The sequence below is a fragment of the Urocitellus parryii genome, chromosome 16 (genome assembly GCF_045843805.1).
Source record: "Urocitellus parryii isolate mUroPar1 chromosome 16, mUroPar1.hap1, whole genome shotgun sequence".
In the NCBI taxonomy this organism is placed as follows: domain Eukaryota; kingdom Metazoa; phylum Chordata; class Mammalia; order Rodentia; family Sciuridae; genus Urocitellus; species Urocitellus parryii.
This window is the reverse complement of record NC_135546.1, coordinates 8,080,150-8,101,957: the sequence shown is the minus strand read 5'-3', so window position 1 is coordinate 8,101,957 and position 21,808 is coordinate 8,080,150. Positions and strand designations below refer to the sequence as shown.

General features: G+C 43.5%; 1 protein-coding gene across 6 annotated transcripts in view; it reads right to left on the bottom strand.

Moving 5' to 3' along the window:
- LOC113178803 (contactin-4) overlaps window positions 1–9,473 on the bottom strand; it is a 259,228-nt gene extending 249,755 nt beyond the window's left edge. For all 6 annotated transcript variants that reach the window (XM_077793439.1, XM_077793441.1, XM_077793440.1 and 3 more), the window contains exon 1: window positions 9,317–9,473. In XM_077793439.1, coding sequence (XP_077649565.1) covers window positions 9,317–9,458 — 142 coding nt within the window. In that variant the 5' untranslated portion in view covers window positions 9,459–9,473. The remainder of the gene's footprint in view (window positions 1–9,316) is intronic.
- Between the last annotated feature and the right edge of the window lie 12,335 nt (window positions 9,474–21,808).

The following is a 21,808-nucleotide window of genomic DNA, read 5'->3' as shown; positions in this document are numbered from 1 at the left end:
TGCGATAATAGCTAGTTTCTGGGGCTTTGGAGTTCCAGACAAAGGGGTCGGATTCAGGGAAAGTGACCTTCAATAAAAAAAAAAAGAAGAAGAAGTGCAGGGAGAGAGACTAGGGACCGACAAAGTGCTCTGAGTCATTTGGATCATTGTCCTATGGAGAAAGGGCCAGCGCTGTCTATTTGAGAGGCCCGAGGAGGGCTGCCCCAACCCGAGGCCGCACCGAGCCAGGGAAAGAGAAAGGTTACTCTTTGAATTTCTGCAGCTGCCATTTACATGATCCGGTCCCATCACACTCTCTCTATAAAGTTCAAACCCCTATTATCCTCTCCGGGGAGAAAGGCAGAGTGTGACACAAAACTCGTCCAGACGACTTCTGCGTTTTACAGGGGCTGGTGAAGTGGTAAAAGCTTCTCACCTCAGTCTCGTTCCCTAGTTGTGTGTGTGTGTGTGTGTGTTTTTTTTTTTCTTCTTGATCCAAGTGGTCAGGAAAGAAAGAGAAAAGCAGAGTGGGTGCATAGGGTGGGTGGTCTTTATTGTTTTCGAGGGGGGGAGTATTACAAACAAATCATCATGATTCGGTGACTTGAAACAGAGATGTGTTCTCTCAAGGTTCTGGGGCCTGCAAAGTATAAACTCAAAGTCTTCAGGGCTGTGCTCACTCCAAAGGCTCCAGCGGGGAATTCCTGGCTTTTGGAAACTTCCGGAAGCTTCCGGAAACTTCCGGAAACTTCCAGAAGCTTCCAGCACTCACTGGCCTCCCTGTGGTTGGTTTCTCTCTTACCCTTTTGTGCATCTTCTCAGTCTCTTAATGTGGACACTTGCCACTGGGTTCAGGACCCACATGGGTAATCCTGGACACTCTCGGCTCTAGATTTTTGATTAGGTTTGGAAAGACCTTTGTCCAACATGAGGTCACAATCTCCAGATAGATCTGCCTCCTGGTGCTTGCTCTCTTTGTCACGGATGCTATAACACCATACCACAGACTGGGCTGAGAAGTTCAAAAGCAAAGTGTGCACAGGTTTGGTGTCTGGTGAAGGTCTGCTTCCTGGTTTGTGGACCACCATCTTTTCATATGGCAGAAGAAGCTAAGGGAACTCTCAGGAATCTCTTTTGTTAGGGAAATAATCACATTTTTGAGGCCTCTACCATTAGTTATGAACTAATCATCACCAAAGGTCCCACCTCATGATCTTACCGTATTGGGAGCTAGGGTTTCAACGTCATTGGAGGGACAATAAGCACCATGTCTACAGTGGTTACCGCTTATCTGATGGCCAATTCTACTTTACATGGACCATAGGTGAATACCTGCCTTCTCTGCAGGATGGTAGGTAACTCTCAACTGCAAACTCTTTAAGAATGCACATTGATACGATTAGAACGAGGTTGACAGACTCTTACCCACTCAAAAAGCACACACCTGTAATCCCAGCGGCTCTGGAGGCTGAGGCAGGAGGATGGCGAGTTCAAAACCAGCCTCAGCAATGGTGAGGTGCTAAGCAACTCCGTGAGACCCTGTCTCTCAATAAAATACAAAATAGGGCTGGGGATGGGGCTCAGTGGCCGAATGCCCCTGAGTTCAATCCCTAGTACCAAAAAAAAAAAAAAAAAAGTCTTATTTCAGTAACAGCAAATTCTGAATTTTTCTCATGAGCCAAATGAGAAAAAAAAATCATTCTTTTACTAACAATCAAAGACTTGCATGGATACATGTTTCCAGTTTGACATCCAAATGTTCTCCAAGTTGATGAGTTTTAATTGATCTAAATATTCCCCAATTATGTATCCAAACAGTCATCAGTCAACATTTTATTGCTCAGAAACAAAAGTTTGCCTATTTAAGCAGGTTTCCTAATTAAAAAAAAAAAATCAGTTAAGCCAGTCATGGGTTTGGCTATCAATCAAACTCCCAGCTATTTTTCTCACTGATGCACATTTCACTCTTTGGCTATGAAGGGTACGTTTGTTATTCAGTATTAACAGCAAAGCACATCTGAAATGTACAGTAAACAGAAACAATGATCAGACCTCCTGAACCAGGTTGCCAACAACCCCTATCAGTACTGAACAGACTTCTCAATGTAACTCTTTCCCCAGCACAACCTTCACAATCACCCGTGAGTCTTCACTCAGGAGAACTCAGAGCTCCCTGAAGTCACCATCTAGAATTAGCTCTTCTTTGCTGGGTGCAGTGGCACACACACGCCTGTCATCCCAGCAGCTCGGGAGGCTGAGACAGGAGGATCGCAAGTTCAAAGCCAGCCTCAGCAAAAGTGAGGCCCTAAGCCACTCCGTGAGACCCTGTCTCTAAATAAAATACAGAATAGGGCTGGGGAGGTGGCTCAGTGGTCGAGTACCCCTGAGCTCAATCCCTGGTACCAAAAACAAAAATACCCCACAACTTGGCTGATAAAGCTCACTCAAGTTAAACTCAGCATGGTTTGTTGTATCGAGAGACATGATTTGGGTCACAGGAAGACCAAGTGGAGTGGCCTTTGCCCTAAGGATCCCCTTCCCTTGTTATCTCTATTCCTCTTCTTTTTTTTTTTTTAAATTTCTCTCTTCTACTCTCTTCCCATCGACACAAGCTGTATCAATGTTCACAAGTTGTTCGTCACCCCCCAGGGTATTTTGCTGCAGCCGGACTGCGGCAGTGTCAAGCCCAGGTATCACCCTTGGCTCCTCCGGGACCATACTACCTCACCCACAGTCAAGACAGCAGGCACCCAACCAGGGTTTGCTCAGTGAGCCATCCTCATCAGCCGCCATCCGGAGACACCACGGATGAATTACAGCCATCCACAACCTGAGATGATGAATAGCTCCCATCTTCGGTGGTTACAGATCTACACTGTTGACAAACAGCTGAGCTTCCCGGAAGAAGGCCCCCAAACCACGTTTAGGAAGCAATCGGTTTGACAAGCTAAGATCCCGAGTTCCTGGATGATTCTCTTGGAAGCTCTTCACAATAATCTACATTTAAAGTGCATCCTTCCTGCATGAGGGGGAGGGAATGATAGGGGAATAAGAAACTTATAATAATCCGTCACTGACTGCTCGGGGCATCACCGCCGGTTTACCAACCCACGGTTATTTACCATAAAAATATCCATATTCGGGACGTTTTACGGCCCACCTGGAATACGTTGGAAATTTGCATCTTAACTTTCGGAGCAGAGATATTACATTAATCATTCTCATTATGGAACCTGAAGCCAATTAGATGAAAATTAGAGCCACAAATATATGCACCACCCTCGTAGACAGCACGGTGTCATTTGATATTAATCAAGAGCGTGATGGGATCCAGAATACTCACCACTTAAAAAAAAAAACAATTAAAAATTAGAAAAATACGGTGGATGTGATAATATTGAAGGTTAGAAACGCATTAAAAAATCCAAGTTTGTTTCTATGAAGGAAACGTTCTTATCCATCCACCAGATCTATGGTTTGAGTATAAATCCCATCAGGAAGTATGCTTTTAATTGGGATAGGGTGAACTGCATGGGGAAGAAACCCCATAATGGGCATCTGCTTTGGAGAGGGGTGATTGGGGCCCTTTGCTGATCTCTCTTCCCATCCATGTGTCCTTGGCGAAAGTGACTTCATTTTGCTCATCCTCAGTTCTTCGCCTATGACATCTAGACTCCCCTGGGTTATGCTTCCAAAATGGTTAGTGTAATAACTGGAGTAGAGCCATCAAAATCATAATAATAGGTAACAATTTTTTAAATGTTTTTGGTACCAGGGATTGAACCCAGGGGAGTCCAAGGAATCTGCCTCCAGAGCTTGTGCTATCACCAGCTACACCTTAGCTCTTCAAGAATGATGGTTATTACTCTCATTTCAAAGAGGACCAGCCCAGGAGTCTGGAGGCTGAGGCAGGAGGATCGCAAGTTCAATGCCAGCCTCAGCAATGGTGAGGCCCTAAGCAACTCACGGAGACCCTGTCTCTCAATAAAGTACCAAACAGGGCTGGGGAGGTGGCTCAGTGGTCGAGTGCCCCTGAGTTCAATCCCTGGTACCCCCCACCCCAAGAAAAAGATTCACAAGCAGATATAGATGGGGATGCCGGGCTAGAGAAACATTCAGGGTGATGGGGTCATAGCATGACCCTCGGCACAGATCTACCCTCGGGGAACATCCCTGTCCTCACACAGTGGAAATCATGAAGTGAGATCCCCTCCACTCTCCGCCACATCTTCTGATTCTGTTTTCTACGGGAAAATTAAAAGGGCATTCAAACAGCTTTGCCCGCTGGGTAGCAGGGAACTCGGACAGGGCCAGGGTTGGGGAGGCGTGCGCAGGTGGACAGGAGAGCTCTTCCTCTCCCCTGGCTGGGCACAGCCCCGGGCTGACTTTATGGACAAGCCCCAACTGTGATGGGGTGTCGGGGGCGTCCTGCACAGGAACGGATTTTGTCATGGGTGAAGTCCTCCCGTGCCAACGAAGGCATCAACCGTCTTCTCCTGTGGGACTTCACCTGGAGATGCTTGGGCCCAGCGCAAAGCCCCGAGCTCAGCTGCTCAAAATGGAAAAGAAAAAACAACAACAACAACAAAAACCAAAGAGGTGCAGCTTCTTCGAGGCCCCATCTGCAGGGAACTAGAAATTCTGCTTGTGTCAGTCAATTCGACTCAAAAAGGCTAAATGCAAAGAGATGACCATGTCCTGCCAAAAAAAGCACCATCACCAAAAACACTTTCAAATAATCCATCAAGTAGAAATCCTAACGTCTACCCTATAAGGCGGACCTGTGGATAACATTATGTAAAGTAGAGAAGGAGATCGGAACATGCTGACATTGTATAGAGGCGAAGGGATTTTTTTTTGGGGGGGGGGTAGGAATTAAGGAGGATCTAGAACAGAACAGAGCCAGGGTGCGTAGAAGGAAGAGACGAAGGCTGGATTTCCTCGGCTCTGGGACTTATTCACTGCATCATTAAGAATGAGGAATTCAGCGACTCCGACCTTCAAGTTCACCTTTAAAAAAGATCCCGGCCAGGAAACCTCTCAAGTCTCTTGAAGCCATGAAACCACGTGATTACGAAGAATGCATGGGAGGAAGATTACCTCTAGATAGGGAAGAGGGGTGGGAGGGAAAGGGAGGGAGAAGGGGAATAGCAAGGATGGTGGAAGGAGACCCTCATCATGGTACAAAATACATGTATGAAGGATGTGCCAAAAAAAAGAAAAAGAATTTCTTTCCTTTTCATGAAAAAGAAGACTCAGAATGCATGTTTAGGAAAAAAAAAAATTTTAAAAAGATAAATTAAAAAAAAATTTAAAAAATTTAAGAATTTAAAAGCTTTTAAACTTAAAAAAAAAGAGAGAGAGAGAGAGAGATTGAGAGGAGGAAGAAAGGTTGAGAAAAGGAAGAAGAGTGGAATGAATCTGACCCGACTTTTGTATGTCCATACCTAAGGACAGAACAGTGAATCCCAACACCAAGAATGTCCCCAAGATAGTAATTAAAAAAAAATAATAACTCTAAATAAATTTCACAAAAAGATCAGTAGAGGAGAGGGAGGGGAGGAGGAAGGACGATGGGGGAGGGGGACATGCTGGGGAATGAATGAGAACAAATTAGATGCCATGCCCCTGTGTAAAAAGGTACCCTCATGCTGCAGATAACTAAAAATAATCTTTGACAGGAGACACGGATAGTGAATTTGAGATTTATTCCAAGTACAGGTCAAAGGCATGAATCAGGAAAACAGAATGCTCTAATTTACATTCCTTTTTTTTTTAAGGCGACTCTGGCTGTTCTATGATGCGTGGTTACACAAAGGTTTGAAAACGTCGCAAGAACAGGGAAGAGTGGATGTGGCGGAAAATGGTAGCCTTGATTTGAGCATTTCTTTAAGGCTAGGTAGGGGAAAAAATTGGGATTTAATTGTAGAGTATTTGGCTAAATTTGAAGCTGGACAAGATCGTGCCAACAATATTGATTGGAAGGTTGGATTTCACCTTAGTAGAAGTTCTCTGGGAGCTTGCTGCCTTGGTTATCAGACTAGTTACACGTTCATCAGATTTTTGGCTGGCGGACACTAAACCCATAAGACAATCAGTATGTCACATTAAAAATATTAAAAACAAAAAAAAATTAAAACAATTTCAAACCTAATGTAACAGAGGATCACTGCTCGGAAGGCGTATTTAAAAGGGTAAATACAATTCTCTGATGTTACGTTAATAAAAACAAAACATGTTGGCTAGTTCTGGATCAATAGAAACTTGAGAAAAATCAACTGTCTGATTGACCATGACTGCATGTTCAAAATAAGGTTATAACGGGAGACTGGAGCTTTCAAAAAAATGAACATTATTGCCAGCTGCATTCGTTGAAAATGAAGTTCTTGTCATGGGATACCTCATGTCTCAACATCCTCTGCAGAGATCAAGAGACATGCATGGCATTGTGCTTATTTCTAGGAGGCCATGATTCAGCAGACAAGTAAGCATCATTGAGAGTTGTGAAGATGGTATAGAGCAGGAAAACAGAATGATCTAATTTACATTTTTAAAAGATGACACTGGCATCTCTATGGTGAGTGTTTTTGTTTTTTGTTTTTGTTTTTTGGTAGTTGTAGATGGACAGAATGTCTGTATTCATTTTGATGGGGTGCTAAGAATCGAACCCAGTGCCTCACACATGCGAGGCAAGCGCTCTGGCACTGAGCTACAGCCGTAGCCCTGATGAGTGGATTTTTTTAAAGAAGGGTTTGAAAATGTAGCAAGACCAAGTAGGAGCGGATATTGCTGAAAGTAGTACAAAGAATTCTGGCATAAGGTATATTTTCATATATTTGAAGCTTAACTTGTATCTTACAGTAGGGATTAGATGTGATAGAAATTTCGATTGAGCTTTCGGAGGGAACACTTTGTATCTAAACCACAACAGAATTTGAAGGAAGAGAAGAGTTTTTCTGTTTTTGAACAACGAAGCCATCTACTCTGCACCAGGAGGCTTTGGGAGGATCAGGTAAACTCTCCCTTACCAGGATTTTTTCAAAACAAATCATGATCTGCCAAGGCTTTGGGCGAGTGTGGATGTATCACTGAATGGTCTAGTCAGCTTTTTCACAACCGTGATCCAAAGACCTGACGAGAACAGTTTTAGAGAAGGAAACATTTATGTGGGGGCTCACGGTTTCAGAGGTCTCAGTCCATGGATGGTCAGCTCTATGGCTCTCCTGCCGACGTCCACCACCCAGTTAATCCACACAAGTGGGTTAGTGCACCAACTAGGTTAAGACGCTCCTCTAAACCCTTTGCCTTGTCTCACACGTGAGCTTTTGGGGACACCTCATAGCTAAACCCTAAGACTAATGATATGGGAAGGGCAAGGTGGTTTTCAGACACAGCTCCTCAGGCTGACTCCTCACAGGACAGTCAGGGGGACATTTCCTTGTTCCTCATTATTCTATTTAAATGACCGTTCTTGAATACAAGATTCCATTTTTTCTGCTTTTTTTTTTTTTTAATAGTCAAGATGCCTGAACATTTACCAAAGGGCCATCTTGAGGGTTGGTCATGTATTTTTTGAAAACGTACTTTAGAAAAATGGAAAGTTGACATCTCTCTGTTTTTTTTGTTGTTGTTGTGACTATTTGTTGAAAATTTCTCATCTTACAAAATCTAGAAATTGAGGAATCATAAGACTCGTGGAGTCCTTAGATTCTTCCCTACCCTGAGCAGCCACGATCCTCAAAGGAAGCTCGCGAGCTTCACGTGTCATCACCGAAAAATGAAGCACAGATTTCAGGCTTGTGTGAAGCCAAGAGGAGTAAGGAAGCCCTCAGAATTCCATAGCACTGAGTCAGACATATTACCTCCCCGTTATTCTGGGCACCTAAGAATGTTGAGAAGACCTTCACCAGCAACATCATCCTGAATCCCCACATCCACATGATTCTCAGAAAAAATTCATTTCTCCACGAATAAAAAAAAAAAATACCACCAAACAAGCACTAACCGATGAAGCACTGGATGTCAGGCATATTTGCTATGGAGGTCCCGGAGAGGATTTTGTTAATGAGAATATTCGACTGCGTTAGTGTCAACAGGCTTAGTAATGATGAAACCTTTGACAGGAAGGGGCCGCGGTACAGAGTTGGGATTTCACACCAGGAAATGTCTAATCATATGCAAATACATAAGACCCCGAGACCTGCCGCTCAACTCCACTCCTCCAAGACCCGCACGCTCCAGTGTGTACTCTCTGCTCCTGCCTGGGATTTTACGCACAAGCTGTCATTTCCAAATTATACTTTCTTTCCCATACTTGTGGAGTTTTATTAAAAAGTAGTCTTAAGAGATGGTAATTTTCAAAAATTTTCTGGTCCTGGGGATTGAACCCAGGGGCGCTTTACCGCTGAGCTACATCCCCGGCCCTTTTTTTAATTTTAATTTTGAGACAGGTTCTCAGTAAGTTGCTGAGGCTGAGAGTTGACTGTATGATCCCCCTGTCTCAGTCTCCTGAGATGCTGGGATTATAGGAATGCACTACTTTTTTTAAAAGGCTCTAAATCAGAAATGTAAAAGGCGAGAAATAATAAAACTCTCCTTTTGGTTATTATTGAAACTGCTTTTCAATGTTTTTCTACTCCATGAATTTTTTTTTTAAATTATAGAATTATAGGATTAACTGGTGAGGCTTTGCTCCCTACTGTGTGCTGTATGGATAAAGTATTTCTCTTATCGACTACTACATTGGCCTTTTTATTTGCTTTCTTATGTACACTCTATTTAAAATATATGTCTGTATAACTTGTGTATATGCATTTACACATGCGTAAGTTTCAGTGTGCGTGAATTTGTGTGTACCAAGCATCAGATAACCAAATCAGCAGGACATAGTGTTGCACACCTGTTATCCCAGCGGCTCAGGAGGCTGAGGCAGGAGGATCGTGAGTTCAAAGCCAGCCTCAGCAAAAGCGAGGCGCTAAGCAACTCAGTGAGACCCTGTCTCTAAACAAAATATAAAATAGGGCTGGGGAGGTGGCTCAGTGGTCAAGTGCCCCTGAATTCCATCCCCAGTATCAAAAAACCAAAATGAAACAAAAACCCAAATCATCATATAATCCCTATAATCAAACTCTCTCAATCCTTCTGAAAGCACAAAGATACGTCTTCCCACTCCTATTTGCAGTTTATCCTACCAATGAGACATTTCTGAAAATATGCAAAGAGGTAAAGATCATATAACAAATTAAAATCTGTACTGTTTTTTAAAAAAGAGACTGTTTGGAAAGCGTACGGGTCCAACAGAACAAAACATTTGCGGCGTGATCTAATTGCTACTTACAAGCAAACCGGAGCTTGGCTTCTCTGCTGACAATTGTTCCAAACGAGTTTGTTGCCACACACTGGTATGTTCCGGCATCTTGGGTTTTATTGGGGTTATTGATCAGCAAACTGCCTTCAACCACACTGTAGCGGAAATCCATACCCACGTCAACATCGGTTCCATTTAACTTCCACCTGTAGTATAAAAAGACCCGTAGATAAAGCCTTGTGAGATGAGTCAATATTTCTGAATTGTCTAAAATATCTATAAAAAAAATCTACAAATAGCGACCTCTTTGAAAGCATGAGAAAAAAATATCAGACACGTCTTACACACTTAATAGAGAGAGCATGCCCTTTCATGGCAAAATTTTACAGCCTGTTTTTGGGATCTCTAAGGATGCTACCAACAGAACACTTTGATGTTTGCAAGAGAGGTTTTCTCACAGCTCCTTGGGAAATTTTTTTTTTTTCCAGACAGGGCTTCTCGGTGACAATTCACTGGGTGGTTTGTAGGGATTCTTTCCATTGTTGACCAAATTCACCATTTTGAGATAGACTGCTGAGTATCTGGGGGGAATTGCAGTAGAGTTGCTTTGATGGGGTCCTTAATACGACCAAAGTGGCTGATTGCAAAGCAGAGAGAACTCCAGTGATTGAGAGTGGCTGTGGCGACCACATCGGCCCGTGGATCACTTTGAAGATCTCCTTAGTGACGGGGGCACATCCATCAATCACCCCAGTGGACTGCACTTCAGGCCATTAGACCACCGAGTCCGTGTTCCACTGTGCTTCTCTTTATTTACCTGAGTACCCTGAGCATCTGACTATTGCAGTTAACTCAATATCTGAGCTTTAGGGGGACTCACGCATTTCAAGCGCGAACCTTTAGGAACAAGACCCACAATTCTGTTGAGTTAACCGATATCCTTCCAAAGAAAGCAGATCTTCACCAAATCATCTCCCAGGAAGTCATTTGAATACTTACAGACTTTTGAAGGAATGCAATTCAATAGCCATCTTATTTTTTTTCACCTTACAAATTCTAGAGTACCAGATAATGAAAAATTGTATAGGTGGAGCAATCACAGGGAGAGATAAAAGAATAAGGAAACACTGGAGCACAAAGAAATCTGATCCAAATCAACGAGAGACATTCATTTCATTGCCTTCCAATACTGAAGATGTATGTGTGCAAATGCATATTCATTGTGTACCCTCTGAGAACGTTCTGGGATACTACAGTTGCATGTCCATCACCTACTGTCATTGAAATGGAATATTTATAGTTCAATTTGTTTCCAGTTCTGGGATATCTTATATCAACCAAAGCAAACGGTGAGTCGTAATTCATTTTTTTCTGTTCAGATTTCTCACTCAATTCAAGGTCAATGTCAGGGAGCCCTGCACGGTGGTGCATGCTTATAATCCCAGCAGCTCGGGAGGCTGAGGCAGGAGGATTGCAATTTCAAAGCCAGCCTCAACCACTTAGCCAGGCCCTAAGCCACTTAGCAAAACCCTCTTTCAAAATTAAAAATTCAGTGGGCTGCGGGGAGGTGGTGTGGCTTAGTGGCCAAATGCCCCCCCCCCAAGTTCAATCTTCAGTCACAACAACAACAACAAAAGAGTCATTTGTAAAGGACACTTCTTCTAATTTCCAATAAAGTCCTCCTCAAGAGTCCTCCTTAAAATGAATCAAACCTTGATCCACTCTCCTCCAGAAATCTCCCGGCTCCTTTCTGTAAGAATTCTGCCTTCCCTGTAGACAGTCTGTCTGAATGATTTTTGTCTCCTCCCGTTCGCCATCTAGAATTTGATATTCTGTTCGTGCTCAATCAACACTTGTTGAACTGAATCGACTGTTTCGCTGCTTGCTAGACCCGTGAGCTTGGCGCATACATGATTTACGGAGCCTTGTAGGACACTACAGCATAGCCACATCTCTTTATTGATATCTGTGTCTTTGAAATGTAAAAAAAAAAAAAAAAGAAATTCTAGAAACAGGAGGGGTAGGAACTCTGGGTTAGAAGCAAAAAACAGGGCAGAGCGCTTCACGTGTTCGTGGGTAAGAAGGTGGGGATCAGAAACTGACAGTGTTTTTAGGCTCCACAGTAATTTTCTCCGTGTTCCGACACAGACAAGAAAGTAATAAGCAATAAAGAGAACAGCCGGGTTGCATTCCGGGGAGTACTAGATACACATGAATCTCTAGAGCTCACTGCCCGCCCGGCGGTTTGCACTCCGCTGATGATGTCTGGGCCATAACTCTGGCTTCCCAATGATAGTAGGGCAATTTAATATGACAAATCTGAGAACTCAAAAGAGGAAATTGCAATCCAATGTGAGCTGCAAGCCGAATGTGTGTGCGACTGGGGAGTGGAACCACGTGGGTCTTTTTAGAAAAGCGACTGTAGGACTCGCACCACCTCCATCGGTTGTTCTCCACGAGGGCTATCTCAACCCCAAACCCTGTGCACAAAGTCCGTTCATCTCTTTTATCGCCCGCTTCTACATATACAAACAGCAAAGGAAAGGGGGTTATTTAGAAAATAGAGTGCTCTCTGAGAAATGCCGTGGAGTCTCTATTACCAGGGTTTTACTGCGAGGTGGTCGGTTGGGGTTCCCTGCAATTGAAAGTGGATTGCACTGAATCCTGGATCTCCCTGCACAGTGCAAGATTCATAATAATAATAATAATAATAATAATAATAATGCACAAGGAACTCTCAACGTTTGCAGAATCTTTCATGCATGGGTAATATAGAATGGGTGATACAGAGGTAATGCTCATATGGAGCCAAGAAGAGATTTTTTTCTCCCAGGGGCCCAAGACAAATTGGTGTCTCCTAAGCTGATTTCTGAATTACTTGGGGAATCACGACTCCCAGGTCTCCAGAGAGTTTAGGGCTGAACACAACATCGACAGTGGGAAGCCCAGCGAGGGACGGTTTTGCAGACTTGGCTGGGAAGCTCTCCATGGGATTCGCAGTCGTAGCAAAACCCTCTCCTTTTATGAACCGTTTGAACTTGACCCTCAGAGAGGGGGCCCCGGGGGGCCTCTGCGACACGGATTTGTTTTCTGCAAACTCGGCCCAAGACAAACCTCACACACAAAATAACTCCCACAGGGAGCATGAACCTTTGCCTCCCTCTGGAAACGGAGGCTGAGCAGAAAAGGAACGTCGTCTGTCCTTAGGGAGACCTTCCTACAAGGCCAGTTGGTACAAGTCAAAACTTCTTAAATGTTCCTGGGTCTGGGTCAATCCTTTCAAGATGGAGGGGCCGGAACAATAAAAAGAAGAGGCTCCGTGGAGGGAATTAGAGCAAAGCAAAGAGGTCACTTGGGGTAACCCCGAGGCTGCAGATGCCCGTGGAGAGTTCAGCCTGGAATTCTTCCTCCTTGTCCTTCTGGGTCAAGGTCGACCGACTGCTCCAGCAAGGTCTTTGAAAATACCTCATCTCTTCATTCTTTCTCCTGCTCTTCCCTTCAACCAGAGGTAGTTTTTTATTTTATTTTATTATGTTTTAAGCTCTCAGGTACGGATCTACTATCACGTCACAGGGAATCTGCCAAAGGTCACATAAAGGCAAGCCACGTGCTCTACCAGGCATTGCTAGTGCCTATGGATTCAAAGGGCTTCTCTCCGGTTTTTTTTCCCCCCTGGCAATCTTAAAAAAAAAAAACAACAAAACATAATAGGTTTCTGTTCGGTGGCTTGTTTTAAATAACAGGCGAGCCCCCCCCCCCCAAACACCATGTTACAAAAGCATCGTTAATGAAAGGTCGCAGTCTGCAGAAAAACAGAGCAGCCACTTTGCCAGATTCCACCCGCCAAAAAATTGGTTTCCCCATCGACAGCTAAAAAGCGTCTGGACCTCCATTTGGCTCCACACGGAACCTGGGCTCTGGGAACCCATCATTTGTGTATCTGGGAATGTTTCCCTCCTGAGTTTCATTTTTTCTTTTTTTTTTTTTTTTTTTTTTTTTTTTACCATAGAATGCGTTTCAAAAATCGTTGAGCCTCCAGTCGACTCTATTAGAGACAGAATAAGGATGGTGCAATCTGGTTTGCTCAGGACAGAGCCGGGTTCACAGCTGCTGCCCTAGAATGATCATTAACAGTGGTCTTTGGCTCTCCAAAGTGTCCTATTTGGGAGGATAAATGATACGTTCACTCTAATTATAGGGGCCATTCTAATTAGAGTTGTTTTTTTTTTTTAATTATTTTTTTCCTCTCTTCCTTTCTGAAGTGCATTTCCTTTTCTTATCCATGTAGGGCAAAGACCACGTGCCCTTCAGAAGGAAAGTGTAAAAATGTCTCCCTTTTCTGTGAAACCTTCAAAGACATCCACCCCTGCTCCTGGCCGAGGAGACTGTCTTGCTTGCAGGATGCCCTTGACCTTGGGCCGGCTCAGCTCACATTTACATATCACAGGGCTCCAGCTACTTCAACATTCAGGCAGTACCCCGGCCATCCCTGGGGTACTGAGTTGCTTAGGGCCTCACTAAAATTGCTGAGGCTGGCTTAGAACCCACGATCCTCCTGCCTCAGCCTCCCAAGCTGCTGGGAGCCTATTACTCTTTATCCCATGTATTATATAGGTGCTCGCCAATGATTACAGCTTTCGGTCATTAACCTGTGACAGTTTCCTGGACACAGAAAACTTGTATGAAATAAATGTGCATACTTTAAAAAAAAATTTCCCCGTTGGTATATCTTCTGTCAATGTAATCCTCAGGCCCCTCTAAAAACCCTAAGAGGGTAGAGGTAATTACAGCTTTGCCTCCCGGGGACCTTGAACAACCAACCCCTTCTTTCCTGCACTTGAACTCTGTAAGTATGCAATGATATGTCGTGATTCTGCTGTGATTTGCTTTGCTTCCTCGACATTATTTTCCTGCAATCCACCCACGGATCACGTGCATGAGGCGATCTTGTGTGAACCCACCAGGTTGGCGATTTCCTGACGTGTTATGAACTTACACATCCTGCATCAGAGAGCAGGAGGGACCCTGGTGTCACGCGCTAACACCGTCCCCCCCAAACCAAGAGCTTTTCCAATTCACACTCCCACTAGGTGGGTTCAGGGGTTTTCTTTGCTCCACATCCCACCAGCACATGGCCAGTCTTTTAAATTTCCATCAGTCTGTGACGTGGGGAAAGAGTATGTCAATTCACGTTAAATTGCATATTCGTTTCCTAAGGAGATTGATCAACCTTTTCATGTTTACCGGGTATCTGGTCTCCGTTTCCTTAGAAGGACCCACTCGAATGTTTTACTAATGATTCTACTTGTCTTTTTTACATTTTGATTTAAGGGAATTTTTAAAATATTCTGGATCCCGATCCTTCACTGATGACAAATACATCAAAAAATTTCTTCCCCAATCTGAAGCTTGTAATTTCGCATATCTCCGTATATTCTGTTGAATGGAAGTTCCCGATATTAAAAAAGTTGAATATTTGATGATTTATACTTTCTCTCCCCCCCCCCCCATTGAAGTCATACATATGCATGCCTATTTTCTTTTCCAATTGTTCTAAATGTCCCATTGAGGTCTTCTATCCATCTGGAACGGGTTTTTGGCGTTTGCTGTAAAATAAGCATTTGCTTTTATTTTATTTATTTAACCATATGGTCCATCCATTGTCCAGCGTCTCTCTTTTCATTTTTTTTTCCTATCATTGGCCTGAATTGTAACTTTTCCTCTTTCTTGTCTTCACCAGGCAGTAGTATTTTTTTTTTAGCATTCTTCTTATTTAGTGCGAGGAACCCATATGTGGAAGAACTAACACTTGCTCCTTGACTTGCTTATCATTTGTTCTTAGATCTCAGGCTTTTTTTCCTTGGGATCATTTCTTATTTGTCTTCAGGTGTATCTTTTAGAATTTCCTTTAGTACGAAAAGACTGGAATCAAACTTTGGTTTCGGTCTGCCTAAAGGTATTTTCATTTTATTCTCTCTCTCTCTCTCTCTCTCTCTCTCTCTCTCTCTCTCTCTCTCTCTCTCTTTTCATTAACTTCCAAATGACACATAAAAGTCAGGCCTGTTTATGGAGCACAGTGTGACAACTTGACATGTCTACACAAGGTGCAATGATCAAGGGTAGGCACCACTTGATGTTGAGAAACTTCCAACTCCACTCTTCTTTGAGAAAGATAATAAATCACTGCAGACTATAACCCCCCTATGGTGCTGGAGAGCTAGAACTCATTCTTCCTACCCAACTGTATTTTGGGACTTGTTATCTAAACTCTCCTTATCTCCTCCCCTTTTCCCTTCCCAACTCTGCTAACCCTCTTCTACTCTCTATGGCCAACAGATCAACTTTTTATCTTCCACATATACCATATACGTAAGAGCATGCATGCAGTATTTGTCTTTTTGTACCTGATTTATTTCCCTTAACATAACATCCTCCAGTTCTATCTGCCGGTGCTCAAATGTCAACTTCATTATTTTTTATGACCAAGTAATATTCCATTGGGCACAGATCATACTTTCTTTGTCTTTTTCTCTGTTGATGGACATCCCAGTTGATTCCACATCTTGGCTATTTTGAGAATTACAACAGTTAAGGGCAGGGGAGAGGTCCATGTATCTCTTTGGCTAGATACCTTGTTGGATAGTGGATCATATGGTAGGTCTATTTTTTAGTTTTATTGAGGAACTTCTATCCAATTATTCACAATGGCTGTCCATTCCCACCAGCAATCCCTCTTCTCTGCATTGTCCCTAGCATTTGTAATTGTCGTGTTGATTACAGCCGTTCTTTGTTCTCCTAGCTTACTGTCGGTATAAGTCTGACAGCTAAGTAGAGAAAGGTCCGCTCTTCTTCTCTCTTTGGTTGCTACTGAAAAGTCAATTGTCGCTGACCCCTCATCTCTTTGAAGACCGCCTGTGTTACATCTCGGGCTCCTTGGAACCACCATCTCTCTGACTTGGCTTTCCGTGGTCTCGCTGTTCTACAGGAGGCATTGATCCTTGAGATCCACTGGGCTTCCGAGATCCGTGGCTCGTGACTTTTCATGAATTCTGGGGAATTCGGGGCTTCTCTTTAAATGTTGTCTCTGCCTCCTTCTTTCTGGTTTTGCTCTCCGACGCTCTGATGAGATTCTGACTGCTGGTCTGTCTGTCTGTCTCTCTCTGATACTTAATTTCCTTTGGTCACTTGTAGATACATTTGCCTGATTTCCTCAGACCTGTCTTGCTGCTCATGGATTCTCTCTTGCCCTACATCTCGTTTGCTACGAAGGCCACTCGCCCTCCAGGTTTGCAGTTAGCAATGACCTGTGCCTTCCTGTCCCTTGGGAAGGGAGGCTGATTTTTGGTTTACATCTGCTCTCAGGCTGTCGCTCTGGGGGATCTGGTTTATTCTGGGAACTGTTTTCATGTTAGGCTCTCCTGCGAGATGGGTCTTGGCTCTGTGTCTACAAGGGCTGCAAAATCCAAATCTCTGCCTGTGTCCTTGGTCCAGGACACTAAACATCATTTTGCTGGTTTCCAAACCCATTTATGTTTAGATTGTTAGGTATCTGCTATTTTCTTGCCAGCTTACCAATACATTTTAAAACAGTATACATATATATATATATATTAGTTAAAAATATGGTATTAGAAATTGTTAAGGTTTCCCAAAAAAGGGTTAATCCAAATATTGAATTCCTACTACTACCAAATACCAATTGGTCACTTAATTTTTTTTTTTTTTACTAGAGATTAAACTCAAGGGGCACTCAACCACTGAGCCCCATCCCCAGCCCTATTCTGTATTTTATTTAGAGACAGGGTCTCACTGAGTTGCTGAGCACCTTGCTTTTGCGGAGGCTGGCTTGGAACTTGCGATCCTCCTGTCTCAGCCTCCTGAGAGGCCGGGATGACAGGCGTGTGCCACCTCGCCTGGCTCACTTAACCTTTCATGAGCAGCCACCGCAGACTCCTCTGGCTACCCAGCCGTGCCTTCCTACGAGTTCTATCGATGCCTTTTGCTGAGGACCCCTGAGCTCTGTGCACGGAGGAGTCCTGCGGTTTGAGGTCAACACACCTGATGTGGGGTTTGGGATTCCCTTTCACTTCACAAGTGAGCTTCACTTTTTTCTCCTCGGAATCCAGAGGGAACATGACGGGGCTTGGCTCTTGAAGGAACACGGGGCCGTGCAGGGCGTAGTCATCTGAAACAAACAGAGGACATGTGTGAAATGAGCGACCTCTAACCTGCAGGCGCAGCCACGGGCCACAGCACCACCACGAAGGTGAAATATGCAGAGCAATAATAGCGGGGTGAGGCAGACTCGGTTGCCCCCTGGGTAAGAGTGCCCCCTGAAAGACTAAGCCAGGGTGCATCGTGTTAAAGCAGAAGGGACGCTGCTATTCCACTGATCACTCATTTCCCCACCTTTTTCTTTTTGGTACTGGGAACTGAACCCAGGGGCACTCTACCCCTGAGTCCCAACCCCATCCCCACTCCTTTTTATTTTCTATTTTGACATAGGATCTCACTAACGTGCTAAAGGCCTCGCTGAATTGCAGAGACTTGGCCTCAAACCAACAGACCTCCTGTTTCAGCCTCCGGAGTCGCTGAGATTACACGCCCGGGCCGCTGGGCTCCGCTGATCACTTTTTAAATTCACAGTTTCCAGCCAGAGCGCCTGCCCCACCCCCACCCACGTCCCCTCCTGCTCACTCTTCCCTCTGGCTGTTGCCCCCTTGGACTCTGTTCCTGTTCCGTGCCTCCAAGGACCCTTTTCTGATACTGGCAATTTTGGAAGACGGGCTAATGTCACAGTGTTAACATTTTCCAGCTGTGTCATGAAAGAATGGAATTGGAAACAAACTGGCGAATTTTAAAATATGTTGATAATGAGAAACGGCTCTAAATTGCAAACAGATATGCACAGATACATAGGCGTGTGTGCGTGCGTGTGTGTACGCGTGCATGTGTGTGTGTGTACAGCAAAATACAACTCTAGGAACTCTAAGCAGTTGAGCTGACAGGCTGTAGTTTTGCACACTGATACACAGCAGCTCTGCTTATTGACATGTAACCATAGAGGTTTGCAGCAGCTCACAGGGTCCTGTTGAAGATACAGTAGCAAAAGCAGGAAACAAAGCAATGTGGACAGACAATCCTCCTTACACTTAGTGCAGTACAAGTCCCTAAGCTGTATGAGCTCAGAGTCCCCAGACTGTGGACAAGTTCATACCCACATAAGGAATGTAGAATGCTCCCTCCATAGAATTGCACCAACTCCCTTGGGTTGATGGACCCCAAACTTGCTGGGATGTATAAAGTAAAAGCCCTGTGGTGCTCGGTCGGGGCTCAGACTTGGGGAATGATCCCTCTGGGCCATGACACCACTGATCTATTGTTGCTTGCAGATTGGGTGTCCTGAGCCTCATTTCCCGTATTCCTAAAAATAGCTTTAAGAATCATTCAGTCCTGATCCTCAAATGAACCCGAGTGAAGGGCCGGTCTCCTAGTTTGCTCAACCCATTAAGGACCACCTTGTGTGGGTCTCACATGGCTGGCACGGCATGGGACTCGCCAACACCCAAACTGGGCTATGACAGGTCTGACGATTGGAATCCACTGTGGATGTCCTCAGAGGATGCATAGTGGGATATTGCTGTGCATTTCTAAATGCTCTCTCTCAAGAGAAACTAGATGCACAAAACTTATTAGAATAGCAGAATAGCAGCAAAGTTCAAAGGCAGGAATGATTCAGGAGCCACACTTTGAGTAGCAGCCCTAACGCACATCCTTCCCGAGTGTCCCCGTGTACACGTTGCTCAGGGCACAACTGACCACTCCTGCCCGTGACAGTTTCAGATTTTATCTTCCCGTGGATGCCTCTTTGTCAAGTGTATTTGAACCTTTCTTTTCTCTTCTTTGGATTTTAACTGCTTGAGAGCTTTACTCGATTGTACCCATTTTTAATTTTTTTTTTAAATCTCCTCTGGCACCAAGTTGAGCATTTTATACACAGAAGACAGTCAGTGAGGATTTGTTCTATTGGAAAGTCACTTTCCCCCCTCTTTTTAATTCCTTCAATTAGCTGAGCCAGGCACAACCTGATAGGTTCTGAAAGAGAGGAACCAGGGGCTTAGAGGTCAAGCGATGTGGGTTATGACTGCACAGCCGATGGACCGTACTCTCTTTGCACATGATTATCGTGAAGGGTATGAATTGCTTCTGCTTTTCTGAAAAGCCTTCCTAACCAGCTTTTGTCGATCCACATCCCCAGACCTGTTATTTTATTTTTTAAATTTTGAAACAGGATCTCACTAAGTAGCTGAGGCTGGCCTCAAACTTGTGATCCTCCTGCCTCAGCCTCCTGAGTTGCTGGGATTACAGGCATGAGCCACCACGTCTGGCTTATTTTCTGGCTTGTCTTTAAAATAATAATACACCAGTTACAAATGGGAAAGCAACACTCCTACGCTTGCAATGTGCATGCATGCAACATTTGTTTTCGAGGATGTCATGAATTATATTACCACCTGGATCTTTTCTGTGGATTCCATGTACAAAATTTCAAAACAGTGAAAGACTGGAAGAAAATCAAATTTACCAAAAAAAAAAAAAAAGAAAGAAATAAAAAGAAAAAAGACTAAAGCACACAGTAAATGCATAAAAAATGCACCTTAGGGCTAGGGTTGTGGCTCAGTTGGTAGAGCACTTGCCTCACATGCATGGGGCATTGGGTTCTATCCTCAGGACCACATCAATAAATAAAATAAAGGTATTGTGTTCATCTACAACTAAGTATTAAAAAAACACATGCATTAAAAAAATTCTTATGGTTTGAAGCCAGATATTTCAGAATCCATAAATTTACATATTCAGATTTTCAACCACGACGTGGATATTTTCAAAACAAATTTAGATCGCTGGCCCAAGGTTAACTTATTCCAACTGTGAAGAATCGAGTATGTTTTTGGCACCTCGAGTTCAATGAAAAATGTTCATCATCAGATCACTAACAGAGCACCAAGTTTGGTGGGTTTTCTCCAGCAGAGAAATATTTCCATTGTTGTCCCCAATTCCAAAATTATGTGTGTGTGTGTATATATATAATATCAATCATCTCAATTCATCGGTGCTCCCTGATTTGAATTTTCACGCAGAAATATACAGTCTATTACTAGTAATTCCAAATAAGAATAAAACATAATAATGATTACCCAGGATGCAGCTGAGGGGCTTCGGGCTCACATCTGTTCCATTTCTCAATGTAGTCACGCCGTATTTAAATAACAAAAAAGGACATTTTTTCCCCATGTATTTTGTAACAAGGATTGATAATAAGGACGCTTTGCATCCGCTATAAATAACACATCTCATCTAAAGTTTTTATTTTCTCTTGGTTAACCAAGCTCCCCGCCTGGAAATTAACATGACCATAAAAGGAACAGAATTTCAGGGGTTTTTTTTAAAAATTATTATTATTCTTTTCTCATCTAAGGAGATCCACAGCCTTTTATGTATGAGCTCTTTGGTTTCTCAAAAAATGGAGAAAGAGATTTTAGAAAGCGTAGACAATCCAGGTGTAGAAAACAGATCATCCTTGTTTTTAAATCTTTAGACCAGGGTTGCCAGATATTTTTAGAAGAACAAAGAAAAGTCTCTTCATTTCACCAAAACCTTGAGGCACCTAGCTCAGTAAAACCAAGAATCCCAAGAGATGTTCTTCAGAGGTACCGCTGAGTTTGCATCATCTAAGTGTCCTAGATACCTGGTGACGTTCAACTGTCTTGAAGGTACATCAAAAACCTGTGTATGGCATTTGTGGGTGAATGGATAGAGCTAGAGACTATCATGCTAAGCGAAGTAAGCCAATCTCAAAAAAATAAAAAAAAAAATCAAAACCAAAGGCCAAATATTCTCTCTGATAAGTGGATGCTGATCCATAATGGGGAGAGGGGAGGCATGGGAGAAATGGAGGAACTTTGAGCAAAAGGGATGGAGGGTGGGGAGGGTTCATGGGAGCAGAAAAGATGGTGGAATGAGATGGACATCATTACCCTAGGTACATGTGTGATGGCCCGTATGGTGCGACACCACATCATGTACAACCAGTGAAATGCAAATTTCTGCTGCCATCGTGTACAATGAATCAAAATGCATTCGGCGGTCACGCAGACCTCATTAAAATAAATTAATTAATTTTAAAAACTCTGTATTTGCCAGTTGCATGACTCAGAAGATGAAATTTCCCGGTAACTTTATCACAGTTAGGTTCTGTGTAACCAGAAGAATGACTGTGATTTTTTTTTTTTTCAATCCAAAGAGGTAAAAGAACATTTTCAGCAAAGGACAGAAGATTTAATAATCCATTATGTCTCTTAAATTAGACTGTAAATCAGCTGCATTCTATGCATGTCATGTTTGTTTTATGAGACCCCCAGACAGACTAGCTGCACCAGAAGAATCTGACCTTCATGAATCTGCCATTCAACCTAGCACCCTGCAGTCTGAGAACTCCAAACACAGACCCTCCTAGCTCTC